Genomic DNA, 15,573 nt, shown 5'->3' with positions numbered 1-15,573 from the left:
ACTGGCTTCCTATCGCCCAGAGACTCCAGTTCAAAACCCTCACACTGACATACAAAGCCATCCACAACCTGTCTCCTCCATACATCTGTGACATGGTCTCCCGGTACCTACCTACACGCAACCTCCGATCCTCCCAAGACCTCCTTCTCTACTCCCCTCTCATCTCTTCTTCCCATAACCGCATCCAAGACTTCTCCCGTGCTTCCCCCATACTCTGGAACTCTCTACCCCAACACATCAGACTCGCGCCTACCATAGAAACCTTCAAAAAGAACCTGAAGACTCATCTCTTCTGACAAGCCTACAGCCTGCAGTGATCCTCAACCTACTGAACAGCCGCACAGCCAGCTCTTCCCTCTCCTAGTGTATCCTCACCCACCCCCTGCAGACTGTGAGCCCTCGCGGGCAGGGTCCTCCCTCCTTATGTATTCGTGTGCCTTGTTATCTGCTCATGTTTAATGTATTTGTCTATATTTGCCCCGTATTCACATGTAAAGCGCCATGGAATAAATGGCGCTATAAAAATGTATAATAATAATAATAATAATAATAACAGCGTCTAGTTGCTGTGACCGCCTGTACGGCACCGTGCGCTTCCTCTGCGCTTTCCTTACCCAAGCCTGGGTGGTTAGTGGCGTCCGTCAGTGTGGCACTGCATGCACTCTCGTGCCTTTATATACTTTTTAAATAGTTTCCTTACACACCCAGTTGCGGTGTTGTGCCAGCAAGTGGTCTAATCGGACTTCAATCCTGTGTTGGGGTTGTGTTCGCTGACTTCTTGCTCGCGCTCTATGTGCGGTACCGTGGTCCTGTGACACAACAGGATCGCTTCCTTCACGCAGGGTGAAGTTAACCCGTGCGTGTATACTTATAGTACCGCCATATAGTCCGTCTTACTAGCAGCAGGGTTTTACCTGCACGGTGGACCTCGGACTGCGAACGCACCTAGTTTCATATCAGCTATACTTGGTGCGTTCCGCCAGTCCTTAACATAATACTAGCGCCAAGGTCTGGCTAGTAATGACGGACGATCAGCGTTTACAGCGGTACATCCAGCAGCTGGAGGGAAGGTTGGCGGCTCTTGAGCGTTCAACCTCAGCTGTGGATGTTACTGCTGTCGCTGTTCAGGCTGCAAGTGTGGCTGCAGCTACCTTGTCCACTGCCGCCCCTGTACCGACGCTATCTCGCCTCCCGCTACCAGAGAAATTTTCTGGTAGCAGTAAGTCCTGTAGGGGTTTCGTGAGTCAGTGCTCAATACATCTCAAGCTTCTGGCCTCTCGTTTACCTACAGAGCGGGCTAAGGTGGGCTTTATCATATCTTTATTGTCGGACAGGGCGTTGCAGTGGGCTACGCCGCTGTGGGAGCGTGGCGATCATGTGGTGCAGAGTGCTCCGTTATTCCTGAGCACTCTGAAACAGGTCTTTTTAGGACCTCGTGTCACCCATGATACGGCGCTCCAACTGTTGGCATTGACTCAGGGCTCGTCCTTGGTCAGCCATTTTGCCGTCCACTTCCGCACTCTAGCATCTGAGCTGGAGTGGTCGGATAAAGCCCTTATTCCCATATTTTGGAGGGGGCTGGCTGACCACGTTAAGGACGCCCTGGCCACTAGGGAGATTCCCACCACACTGGAAGAATTAATAACCGTATCTACTCGTATTGACCTCCGTTTTCACGAGCGGAGGTTAGAGCGAGCCCAGTGTAGGCAGAGGTTTCGGCTGGCTCCCACCTTCGCCAAACCTTTGGAATCTCCAGCCCAGGCTCCTGAGTCTCATGAACCTAAGGTAGTGTCACGAGCGGGATCTGTTGTGAATTCTGTGGTCAAGCTCCCTCCTGTGGTCATGAGTGGTACTTCGGCTGGTTCTGTCCTGGAGCTTCCTTTGGTGGATGTGAGTGGGGCTGCGGCTTCTGAGTTTCCTTCCTCAGGTGACGAGGTTAAGTCGTTAGGTGCTGCTCTATTTATCTCCACCTAGTTCCTTGTTCCTGGCCTCCAGTCAATGTTCCAGTATTGGTCTGGCTCTCTCCTGGATCGTTCTTGTGGCCTGTCTGCCCTGCATAAGCTAAGTTTTGCTGGTGTTACTTTTGTTTGCTATTTTTCCTGTCCAGCTTGCTATATTGGTTTTTCTTGCTTGCTGGAAGCTCTGAGACGCAGAGGGAGCACCTCCGTACCGTTAGTCGGTGCGGAGGGTCTTTTTGCGCCCTCTGCGTGGTTGTTTGTAGGTTTTTGTGCTGACCGCAAAGCTATCTTTCCTATCCTCGGTCTATTCAGTAAGTCGGGCCTCACTTTGCTAAAATCTATTTCATCTCTGTGTTTGTATTTTCATCTTAACTCACAGTCATTATATGTGGGGGGCTGCAGTGGCGTAGGAAGGGGGTGCGGGGGGGGCGGTCCGCCCCGGGCGGCACAATGCTGGGGGCGGCCGGCGCTGCAGGAGAAGAAGATAAAAAATAAAAAAAAATAAAAAAAAAAGACGCCCCTTTAAATCTTCGGGCGGCGCCGTCCGCCGCCACGACCAGGGCCAGCTCCCCCCACCCCCGGGTCCCGCCCCCGCCCCCGCCCCCCGCTCTAATACTCACCTCTCCTGGTTCCTGCGGCTTCAGCGTCCTCTGACTCTGCGACGTCTCAGAGCAGAGGGCGCGATGACGTCACTACTGTGCGCGCCGCTCTGCCTCTCTGTCCTGAGCGTCGCAGAGCCGGAGAGACGCTGACTGCACCGGACCTGCGCTGGGAACGGGAGAGGTGAGGATTTTACTTTTTTTTTTTTTCTTTATTTCTGACTGTCTGGGGCTGGGGCAATGCTGGAGACCATGGGGCAGAATGCTGGACACACTGGGGCAATACAGGAGACCATGGGGCAGATTGCTGGACACACTGGGGCAATACAGGAGACTATGGGGCAGATTGCTGGACACACTGGGGCAATACAGGAGACCATGGGGCAGATTGCTGGACACACTGGGGCAATACAGGAGACCATGGGGCAGATTGCTGGACACACTGGGGCAATACAGGAGACTATGGGGCAGATTGCTGGACACACTGGGGCAATACTGGAGACCATGGGGCAGAATGCTGGACACACTGGGGCAATACTGGAGACCATGGGGCAGAATGCTGGACACACTGGGGCAATACTGGAGACCATGGGGCAGAATGCTGGACACACTGGGGCAATACTGGAGACCATGGGGCAGAATGCTGGACACACTGGGGCAGTACAGGAGACTATGGGGCAGAATGCTGGACACACTGAATACTGGAGACCATGGGGCAGATCTCAGGACACATTGAGGCAATGCTGGAGACCCTGGGGCAGACTTCTGGACATACTGGGGCAATACTGGAGACCATGGGGCAGATTGCTGGACACACCGGGGCAATACTGGAGACCATGGGGCAGAATGCTGGACACACTGGGGCAATACAGGAGACCATGGGGCAGATTGCTGGACACACTGGGGCAATACTGGAGACCATGGGGCAGCATGCTGGACACACTGGGGCAGTACAGGAGACTATGGGGCAGAATGCTGGACACACTGGGGCAATACTGGAGACCCTGGGGCAGATTGCTGGACACACTGGGGCAATACTGGAGACCCTGGGGCAGATTTCTGGACACATTGAGGCAATGCTGGAGACCCTGGGGCAGACTTCTGGACACACTGGGGCAATGCTGGACACTGGGGCAGATTGCTGGACACACTGGGGGTAATATACTGGACACACTGGGGCAATGCTGGACACTGGGGGTAATATGCTGGACACACTGGGGCAGACTGCTGGAAACACTGGGGAAAGGCTGGACACTGGGGCAGATTGCTGGACACACTGAGGGCAGATTGCTGGACACACTGGGGGTAATATGCTGGACATACTGGGGCAGATTGCTGGACACACTGGGGGTAATATGCTGGACACACTGGGGCAGATTGCTGGACAACATGGGGGTAATATGCTGGACACACTGGGGCAGATTGCTGGACAACATGGGGGTAATATGCTGGACACACTGGGGGCAGGACTTGAGGCATGGGCAGAATGTAGATACGGGGCATGATTGGAGACACGGGGCAGGATTGGATCATGGGGCAGGACGGATACGATGGAGGCTGGTGGGGCAGGATGGGGAGATCATATGGGGTAGAATGGATACTCATGAGGGCAGGATACGACAACATATGGCTGGAGCCAGGAATGAGATAAACGGGGCCAGGGTGGGGAATATTATTACCATAGGGGATAATTAAGGGATATTGTTACTGCAGTGATGTATTTATTTTATTTTTTGAGTATACTGTTTTAAATGGGGGGCGGTCCTGTTACTGTGCAGAGTGACACTATATCACCTTTTTTTCTTCATGTGGTGTAATGTAGAAGTTGTGAAAAATTAAGTAATGTGTTCTGCAAGCGGAGCTCGAGATAACTGTTATTTCCTGCAGAAACGAGTCCTGGCTGGAAGGAATGATGGCGGTCTGTGCTGGATGAAAGATGAAGGACTTCACCTAGAGACGTCACTGGTGAGTCAGTGTTACCTATACACTGACACTATACACTGTATACTATATAGAGGTCCTGTGTATAATGTCACCAGTGATCTCTGTATTACCTCTACACAGACACTGCATACTAAGTACAGATCTCCTGTGAATACTGGCACTTATGGTGATAGTATTGTGGTTTTTTTTTATTACTGATCAGTATTGTAGTATTCAGTCACTATGTGGTGGTAATATGTGGTCTGGAAATGGTGCGGTGGTATTTGTCCCTTGTATGTAGTATTATTCGGTCACTATGTGGCCTGGTCATGGTGTGGTGGTATTAAGTCACAGGTGTGGCATGTGGGGGTGACACCATTAGGCCCAGTTTAAGTTCTACAAAACAGGAAAACCATTTTTGGTAACCTTTGTGTGTATTGAGCTGGGGGGGGTTGGGGGGGGCGCCAAACTCGGGAACAGCCCCGGGCGGCAAAAGCTCTAGCTACGCCTCTGGGGGGCTGCCTTTTCCTTTGGGGAATTTCTCTGAGGCAAGGTAGGCTTATTTTTCTGTCTTCAGGGCTAGCTAGTTTCTCAGGCTGTGCCGAGTTGCATAGGGAGCGTTAGGCGCAATCCACGGCTACCTCTAGTGTGGTATGATAGGATTAGGAATTGCGGTCAGCAGAGTTCCCACGTCTCAGAGCTCGTCCTATGTTAGTAACTATCAGGTCACTTTGTGTGCTCTTAACCACTAGGTCCATTGTGGTTCTGAATCACCAGTTCATAACAGGGATCTAAGTCCCGGACCGCTCGTGCACTCCAGGTTTGCCATATTTGCCAACAGTCAGGACATCTAGCCACCAGATGTCACCAGCGGTCGAGGAAACGTCAGCGTCTAGTGGTAGTAGGTGGAGGTGCACTAGACACGGTGACGTTTGCCTCCAAATTGTCCTTTAAGGGGACAATAACTTTTGGCTCATCCTCCCACTCGGTGGAGCTCTGCGTGGATTCTGGAGCGGAGGGCAATTTTATGTCTTCTGCCTTCACCCAATGTCACGCAATAACCCTGGTTATGCTATCTCAACCAGTAACGGTACGAGTGGTGAATGGGTCGACACTCCCTGCACAGATAACACATCAGACCATCCCTTTTACTCTGTCCATGTCACCATCCCATCAGGAGATTATATCCCTGCTCATCATTCCTGAGGGGATTGATGAGGTCCTGTTGCGGATACTTTGGTTACGGTACCACTCTCCTCACATCGAGTGGTCCTCAGGCAGAATTCTGGGATGGGGTGAATCATGTGGAGTTACGTGTCACCGAGAGTGCGTTCAGGTTGCTACTACAGAGGTACCCGCAGATCTTTCCTCTCTTCCCAAGCAATATTGGTCTTATGCAGACGTGTTCTCCAAAAAGGCGGCGGAGACCCTTTCGCCCCATCGCCCCTATGACTGTCCTATCGATCTCTTGCCAGGTGCGGAGCCTCCCCGGGGTCGAGTTTATCCATTATCTCTCCCGGAGACGGAGGCCATGTCTCAGTACATTCAAGAGAATCTGGCAAGAGGGTTCATCAGGAAGTCAGTGTCACCTGCTCGGGCAGGGTTCTTCTTCGTGCAGAAGAAGAATGGGGAATTACGTCCATGCATAGACTACAGGGGTCTTAACGCTATCACCGTTAAGAACAAGTATCCTTTGCCCTTGATATCCGAGCTCTTCAATAGGCTTCGGGGAGCTAGAGTGTTTACTAAATTAGATCTGCGGGGTGCTTATAACCTGATTCGCATCCGTGAAGGGGACGAATGGAAAACGGCGTTTAACACCAGATATGGGCACTATGAGTATCTGGTGATGCCCTTCGGGCTCTGTAATGCCCCAGCCGTTTTCCAAGACTTTGTCAACGACATCTTCCGGGATATGCTTTCCACCTCAGTTGTAGTCTATCTGGATGATATTCTCATCTTTTCTCCAGATATTGACTCCCACCGGAGAGATGTTGGCAGAGTCTTCGACCTCCTACGGGCAAACTCTCTTTATGCTAAGTTGGAGAAGTGTATGTTTGAGCAGGAGTCCTTACCTTTCCTGGGCTATATCATCTCCGCCCAGGGATTGGCTATGGATCCTGCCAAACTACAGGCTGTGATGGACTGGCGAGAGCCCCATTCTCTTAAAGCGGTGCAGCGCTTTATGGGGTTCATTAACTATTACCGCCAGTTCATTCCCCACTTCTCAACTCTGGTAGCTCCCTTGGTAGCCCTCACCAAGAAGGGAGCGAATCCCAAATTGTGGTCGGAAGAGGTCTCCAAGGCCTTCACTTCTATTAAGTCCCACTTTGCTAGCGCTCCCATCTTACATCGTTCCGATGTGGATAAGCCATTCCTAATGGAGGTGGATGCCTCATCCGTTGGTGCTGGAGCAGTCCTCTATCAAAAGGATGCTCAAGGTCGGAAGCATCCATGCTTCTTCTTCTCTAAGACCTTCATGCCAGCGGAGAGAAACTACTCCATCGGGGATAGGGAGCTGCTAGCAATGAAATTGGCCTTTTCTGAGTGGAGACATCTTCTGGAAGGTGCACGCTTTCCCTTCCAAGTTTACACGGACCACAAAAATTTGGTCTATTTGCAAACAGCCCAGTGGCTAAATTCTCGTCAGGCCAGATGGTCCTTGTTCTTTTCCCGGTTCCACTTTTCCCTTCATTTTCTCGCCGGGGAGAAGAATATTCGTGCTGACGCTCTCTCTCGCTCCCTTATGTCAACTGAAGAGGAGGAAGAGGAGCCTCGGCTTATTGTCCCTTCCGAGAGCCTGAGAACCGTAGCGCCGGTTTCGCTGGAGTCTGTGCCTCCGGGCAAGACTTTTGTGCCCATTAATTTGCGACCGGAGGTTCTCTCTTGGGCTCATTCGTCCAGGGTGGGTGAACACTTTGGGACAAAGAGGACATCTGAGCTACTGGCGAGGACGTACTGGTGGCCGCATATGGCCCGGGATGTCAGAGATTATATTCTGGCGTGTGTCTCCTGCGCCAAAAATAAATCTCCGTGTCAAAGGCCAGCTGGGTTGCTCTATTCCTTGCCGGTGGCAGATAGGCCCTGGGAAATGGTCGGGATGGACTTTGTCGTGGGTTTACCCAAATCTCGCGGCTGTACCATCATTTGGGTCATCACCGATCATTTCACAAAAATGGTGCATTTGGTGCCGCTACCACGGTTACCTTCTGCACGGGCCTTGGCAGCGTTGTTCATTAAATACATCTTCCGCCTACATGGTATGCCTGACAAAATTGTCAGTGACCGGGGTCCCCAGTTTGCGTCTCGGTTCTGGAGAGAGCTTTGTCATCTTCTCAGTATTGAGTTGAATCTCTCTTCCGCTTATCATCCCGAGACGAATGGGTTGGTAGAGAGGGCCAACCAGACCTTGGTCACATACCTGCGACATTTTGTTTCAGCCAGGCAGGATGACTGGGCATCCTTGCTATCATGGGCAGAGTTTGCGCTGAACAACGCCGTAGCCGACTCCACTGGACAAACCCCATTCCTCCTCAACTATGGTCAGCATCCACGGGTACCTGTGCCTATGCCCGTATCTTCCGCAGACTCCAGGGTGGCAGACTGGGCTGTGGAGGCACGGGATATTTGGGACTGCACTCAGGATGCCATTCGGGCCTCTAAGGAGAGAATGAGGTCCTCCGCCGATGCTCATCGGCGCCCCGCTCCGACCTTTGCTCCTGGCGACTTGGTGTGGCTCTCCGCCCGTAACATCAGGCTGCGAGTTGAGTCCACTAAGTTTGCTCCTCGCTACTTGGGTCCCTTCAAAGTGCTCGAACAGGTTAATCCTGTGGTTTATTGCTTGGCTCTTCCGCCACGCCTGGGTATCACCGACACCTTTCATGTGTCCCTCCTGAAACCCGTGTACATGTCCCTGTTTTCCGAGTCATCTGCTGGGACATCGGGTTCGTCTTCGGACGATTATGAGGTGAATGCTATTTTGGGGTGCAAGGTGGTACGTGGCAAAAAATTTTTTTGGGTGGACTGGAAGGGTTATGGCCCTGAGGACAGGTCCTGGGAGCCTGCTGAGCACATTCGGGCTCCGCAGCTCATTGCTGCCTTCGAGCGTGGTGAGGCCCAAGGAGGGGGGGCCCTAGGAAGGGGGGTAATGTTAGGAGTCGAGTTTCCTCTGCTGCACAGGGGGAATCTCGATCCCTGTCTGCTGCGGTCTCCCATTCTGTACCGGCCGCAGTGGGGCCTGCTCAGCGGAGGCGTCGCTCCCAGCGTCTTGCTGGGACTGATTCTGTGCAAAGGGTTACTGTTGCCTTTTCTGGCTCTCCTGTTGTACCCTGCACTCATCTGCGGCGAGCGGGCTTCTCTGGGACTAAGTCCTTATTTGCACACACTGAGCATGCCCAGGGCAAGATCTCCCGTTGGAGATCGAGGGTCACATGCTCAGGTACTGCAGCATATTCCATTGGTCCTCCAGGAAGGTCCTGAGAGGGCAAAACTTCAGTAGCAGCTTCCTGTGCTGCAACTATACAAACTGCGCATGACCGCACGGCCATGCGCTAGTATTGTCTTGATTATATGTGTGTGTGTTGTGAGTGAAAGTCGCTCTTTAAAATACCCTCCCTATTGGATGACTGTTCGTGGAAGGTGTATGTTTGCTATCTAGCGCCCGACTTATCCTACAGCACGTTACACACATAACAGTGTCTAGTTGCTGTGACCGCCTGTACGGCGCCGTGCGCTTCCTCTGCGCTTTCCTTACCCAAGCCTGGGTGGTTAGTGGCGTCCGTCAGTGCGGCACTGCATGCACTCTCGTGCCTTTATATACTTTTTTAATAGTTTCCTTACACACCCAGTTGCGGTGTTGTGCCAGCAAGTGGTCTAATCGGACTTCAATCCTGTGTTGGGGTTGTGTTCGCTGACTTCTTGCTCGCGCTCTATGTGCGGTACCGTGGTCCTGTGACACAACAGGATCGCTTCCTTCACGCAGGGTGAAGTTAACCCGTGCATGTATACTTATAGTACCGCCATATAGTCCGTCTTACTAGCAGCAGGGTTTTTACCTGCATGGTGGACCTCGGACTGCGAACGCACCTAGTTTCATATCATCTATACTTGGTGCGTTCCGCGAGTCCTTAACAATGTGATTTTCTGGATTTTTTTTTCTCAGTTTGTCTCCCATAGTTGAGGTCTACCTATGATGTAAATTACAGACGCCTCTCATCTTTTTAAGTGGTGGAACTTGCACTATTGCTGACTGACTAAATACTTTTTTGCCCCACTGTAAGTATAACTGTATTTGTTTTTTTTTAAATAAAAATGGAAAACTGTGTTTTGTTTTATTTCTAATAAAATACTTTATTCTGGCTGTGTTTTTATTTACCATACAACTATAGGATTAGTAATTGATAGCTATCTTATAGATGCCTCTCCATTACTAATCCGTGGGCTTGATGTCATCAAACAATACAACGGTGACATCAACCCCATAAATATGAACCCCACTTGCCACAGCTACAGGGCAAGTGGGAAGAGTCAGGCAAAGCGCCAGAACACTTGAACTCATACAGTTCCATAATTAAGAACGCAGCATGGTGCAGATTTCAGTGATTAGGAGATGCTCCAGAATTGATATTTTATGAGTAATATAAATATTATTTACAGCAGACATGACATGAGAGCTCCATAGTGGATTAATTACCTTTCATTTTATACATTACATGGCCGAAGTAAAGTATAACTTGTGACAATCTTTACAGACGTGGAAACAAGCTGGCTCCGGTGAGGTAAAATACTAGTTTCCCAGTGGTAATATTTTTAATTAAAAAGCAAAATCTACATTTCCAGCTTCTTGCCAGTGAAAGTGTTAAATTCTGCAATTTGGCTAAGAACAAGGCCTTATTCCACTGATGAATTTTCTCATAAAGACTAATGTTTTGGTGGAGTTTAATAATGGTTATTGGTTTTCTACACACATCTGCGGTGCTTCTGCTCAAAGCTTAGGGCTGTGTATTTTAATTATGTCCAATCATCCTCCGACAAGAGGTGCATGACAGAAGCCAAGCGTTCTTACTCATTACACTATCTCTGCCAAGGGGGGTTTAACACGGTTACACGCCGATGTTTGTTTTGGTTCAGCTCCCTCTAGAAAATGACTATAATAAAAAAAATTACTAGAATCAAAATTTTATAGAGAATATTTCCACATACACAACAAGCTGAATTGCATAGTGTCTACATACTTTCAGCTCCGGCTTTATGTTCTCCTGTAAGTGCCACTTTCTGCAAGGTGTGAATAAGCAATATTACTGGGATGTTTTCATTAGGGCGATAAGTACAAAGGTGATAGATTTTAATATATAATCATTGTCCACATGGGAAAAACAGCTAAGATTATCAGCTAGTAAGGTGCCATGTATGACCTGAAAAAAGTGGAAAATTTTGGATACATATTGTTGATGGGTCTACGAGAACCCAAATATATGTGGTGCAAATGTAAATTTACACGTAAAGGTTATTCCTATTTGGGGTCCTTCTATTAGGCCTCGTTCACACATCCGTGTTTGAACACATACATAAAAAATGGTACCGTGGCATCAGTGTTTTGGATCAGTGTGTGGTCAAAGTATGGTACATACGCCCATTTTTACCATCAGCAATTTTCATGGATGGTTAAATCAATAAATTACAAATATTTTCCTATTATTTGCCATTTTAAATGCGGACAGCACATTGACTGTACACAGATGTCATCTTTTTGCTGTACGTGTTTTTCACGGACCCATAGACTTGCATTGGCTGTTTTCATCCGTAAGACTGGACATGCCTGCGTGAGTTTTTCACGGACACACGATCTGTGAAAAAACATGGACCTGTGAACAGCCCCATAGATTATAATGGGAACTTGTTCTATCTGGGAAAAAAAATGGATAGAACACACATGACAAACACAGATGTGTGAATGAGGCCTTACAGAGATTTGCGGATTTTTCTGGTGAGTAATACTTTCAGCGCCAACATAGAATCGTCTCATGGATCATCTTTGTCGTACTTTGACAGTATCAGACACCACGCTCAGGATGAGATTGCTACCTCTGATATCCTTATAGATTATTGGATCACACTCATATTTACCTGCCCCCATGCCTGGGGAATCCAATCCACACAAGTATCAACAGAACATGGCTTCCGTGTGGCTGGTCGATCAGTAAATCCACAAGAATTTAAAGGCAGCACCTTTACATGACTGTCTGACGTGATCTGTTGGCAGCCAACCAGTCTCTGCTGGTATCCAGTGCCACAGGAGGCAGAGCATTCAGACCAGGAACCTGTGGCCCATCTAGGAATGGATAATATATGTCACATACTGTGAAAGAGAAACTCTACAGATTGACACGTCTTTCATTTCTCCGTTACCCGATTTGCCTTACCTGGCAGGGCAGTCTTGTATGTTACATAGCTGAGAACGGTCCAGCAATGGTTCAAGATGTTCACACAAAGAAACGTTCACCCTGTGTCCTTCCCTGGTTATACAATGTTGTGTTTGTAACTGAGATCCCATGTTCCCACAAGGCGCTGAGCAAGGACTCCATTCACCATATTCCAGCCTGTACACTGTGGCAAACAAAAGCTTTTATTACAAAATGTACTTGTGCCATAAAATGAAACAGAGACTGACATTGGGTCCTCTGATTTGCGGATAGCATTGATTACATTACCACAATGTGTGACGGTGCACTCTATAACAACCTGTAATAATGGTGGTAGGAGATCACAGGCTGTGGGCGGCTCGCCGCAAAATGCAGGTTTCCCGAAACAGCAGCCTGTGATCTGTTGACTGATGCTGTAGGACAACTGGGAAGAATGAAAAATACTCTGCAGCGATACAACTGTTAACATTTACATTGGTGGTAGACCGCCCGCTAGGACCCCAGTGATCAGCAGAACCAGAACCTAATCTTATTAGAATGGAGCAGGATTGCACATGCTCGTCACACGCTCCATTCAGTCTCTATGGGATTGCCTTAGAAAGCAGAGTAGTGGAGTGGCGGAGTGGTGTTCGGGCAGTCACATTCCTACTCTATTCTATAGCAATAAAAGTCAAATTCATCAATTAGACCCCAACTGGTCTAGTAGTTAGCACTTATTCCAATAGGTGATAACTTCTTACAATCGGAATACTCCTTTAAGTTTCTATGCCTTAGATTTTTTTACTATTTTAACCCCTTCGAGACCTTGCCCTTTTTCAGTTTTGCGTTTTCGTTTTTCGCTCCCCTAATTCCCAGAGCCATACATTTTTTTATATTTCCGTCAATATGGCCATGTGAGGGCTTGTTTTTTGTGGGACAAGTTGTACTTTTGAACAACATCATTGGTTTTTAGCATGTCGTATACTAGAAACCGGGAAAAAAATTCCAAGTGCGATGAAATTGCAAAAAAAGTGCAATCCCACACTTGTTTTTTGTTTGGCTTTTTTGCTGGGTTCACTAAATGCTAAAACTAACCTAGCATTTTGATTCTCCAGGTCATTAGGGGTTCATAGACACCAAACATGTCTAGGTTATGTTTTATCTAAGTGGTAAAAAAAAAATCCAAAGTTTGCTAAAAAAAAACCAAAACATTATTGCGCAATTCTCCGATACTCGTAGCGTCTCCATTTTTCGTGATCTGGGCTTGGGTGAGGGCTTATTTTTTGCATGCTGAGCTGACGTTTTTAATGATTCCATTTTGGTGCAGATACATTCTTTTGATCGCCCGTTATTACATTTTAATGCAATGTCATTGCAACCAAAAAAACATAATTCTGGCGTTTCGATTTTTTTCTCGCTACACCGTTTAGCGATTTTTTTTATTGATAGATTGGGTGATTCTGAACACGGTGATACCAAATATGTGTAGGTTTGATTTTTTAATTGTTTTATTTTGAATGGGGCAAAAGGGGGGTGATTTAAACTTTTATATTTTTTTTATTTTTTTAAATATTTTTTCACTTTTACCATGCTTCAATAGCCTCCATGGGAGGCTAGAAGCTGGCACAACTCGATCGGCCCTGCTACATAGGAGCTATCGTCAGATCGCCGCTATGTAGTAGATTTACTGCATTGCGATGAGCGCCGACCACAAGACTATGAAAATTGTAAATTCACATTGAAGGCATCAAAACTATGAATTAACACATGTGGAATTACATACTTAACAAAAAAGTGTGAAACAACTGAAAATATGTCTTATATTCTAGGTTCTTCAAAGTAGCCACCTTTTGCTTTAATGACTGCTTTGCACACTCTTGGCATTCTCTTGATGAGCTTCAAGAGATAGTCACTGGAAATGGTCTTCCAACAATCTTGAAGGAGTTCCCAGAGATGCTTAGCACTCGTTGGCCCTTTTGCCTTCACTCTGAGGTCCAGCTCACCCCAAACCATCTCGATTGGGTTCAGGTCTGGTGACTGTGGATGCCAGGTCATCTGGCGTAGCACCCCATCACTCTCCTTCTTGGTCAAATAGCCCTTACACAGCCTGGAGGTGTGCTTGGGGTCATTATCCTGTTGAAAAATAAATGATGGTCCAACTAAACGCGAACCGGATGGAATAGCATGCCGCTGCAAGATGCTGTGGTAGCCATGCTGGTTCAGTATGCCTTCAATTTTGAATAAATCCCCAACAGTGTCACCAGCAAAGCACCCCCACACCATCACACCTCCTCCTCCATGCTTCACGGTGGGAACCAGGCATGTAGAGTCCATCCGTTCACCTTTTCTGTGTCGCACAAAGACACGGTCTTTGGAACCAAAGATCTCAAATTAGTACTCATCAGACCAAAGCACAGATTTCCACTGGTCTAATGTCCATTCCTTGTGTTCTTTAGCCCAAACAAGTCTCTTCTGCTTGTTGCCTGTCCTTAGCAGTGGTTTCCTAGCAGCTATTTTACCATAAAGGCCTGCTGCACAAAGTCTCCTCTTAACAGTTGTTGTAGAGATGTGTCTGCTGCTTGAACTCTGTGAGGCATTTACCTGGTCTCTAATCTAAGCTGCTGTTAACCTGCGATTTCTGAGGCTGGTGACTCGGATAAACTTATCCTCAGAAGCAGAGGTGACTCTTGGTCTTCCTTTCCTGGGGCGGTCCTCATGTGAGTCAGTTTCTTTGTAGCGCTTGATGGTTTTTGCAACTGCACGTGGGGACACTTTCAAAGTTTGCCCAATTTTTCAGACTGATTGACCTTCATTTCTTAAAGTATTGATGGCCACTCGTTTTTCTTTACTTAGCTGCTTTTTTCTTGCCATAATACAAATTCTAACAGTCTATTCAGTAGGATTATCAGCTGTGTATCCACAAGACTTCTGCTCAACACAACTGATGGCCCCAACCCCATTTATAAGGCAAGAAATCCCACTTATTAAACCTGACAGGGCACACCTTTGAAGTGGAAACCATTCCCGGTAAATACCTTTTGAAGCTCATCAGGAGAATGACCAAGAAGGCAAGTGATGGGGTGCTACGCCAGATGACCTGGCCTCCACAGTCACCAGACCTGAACCCAATTGAAAAGGTTTGGGGTGAGCTGGACCGCAGAGTGAAGGCAAAAGGGCCAACAATTGCTAAGCATCTCTGGGAACTACTGCAAGATTGTTGGAAGACCATTTCCGGTGACTACCTCTTGAAGCTCATCAAGAGAAAGCCAAGAGTGTGCAAAGCAGTCATCAAAGCAAAAGGTGGCTTCTTTGAAGAACCTAGAATATAAGACATAATTTCAGTTGTTTCACACTTTTTTGTTAAGTATATAATTCCACATGTGTTAATTCATAGTTTTGATGCCATCAGTGTGAATGTACAATTTTCATAGTCATGAAAATACAGAAAAATCTTTAAATGAGAAGGTGTGTTCACATTTTTGGTCTGTACTGTATATATAATATCATTTTTTACATAACAAAAGGGAAATTAATCTGAGCACACAAATCGCCAAGGGTGCCCAACCTTTTGCATCAGCCCATTTTTCTTTTTGCAATGTAAAAATGTAAAACATTATAATAGACCGTATATACTCGAGTATAAGCCGACCCTAGTATAAGCCGACCCTCCTAAAAAAAACTGGGAAAACTTAA

At 47.7% G+C, this 15,573-nt stretch overlaps 1 protein-coding gene across 1 annotated transcript in view; it reads right to left on the bottom strand.

Annotated features, from left to right (window-relative positions):
- The window catches only part of ADAMTSL3 (ADAMTS like 3), an 810,189-nt gene that overhangs the window by 22,782 nt on the left and 771,834 nt on the right, over window positions 1–15,573 (bottom strand). The window contains exons 27-28 of the mRNA XM_069766101.1: window positions 11,902–12,085; window positions 11,606–11,810 (exon numbers count right to left, since the gene is read on the bottom strand). Coding sequence (XP_069622202.1) covers window positions 11,606–11,810; window positions 11,902–12,085 — 389 coding nt within the window. The remainder of the gene's footprint in view (window positions 1–11,605; window positions 11,811–11,901; window positions 12,086–15,573) is intronic.

Source organism: Ranitomeya imitator, chromosome 4 (assembly GCF_032444005.1).
Source record: "Ranitomeya imitator isolate aRanImi1 chromosome 4, aRanImi1.pri, whole genome shotgun sequence".
NCBI classification, from domain to species: Eukaryota; Metazoa; Chordata; class Amphibia; order Anura; family Dendrobatidae; genus Ranitomeya; species Ranitomeya imitator.
Note: the sequence above shows the minus strand (reverse complement) of the source record. Positions and strands in the feature narration are given on the sequence as shown.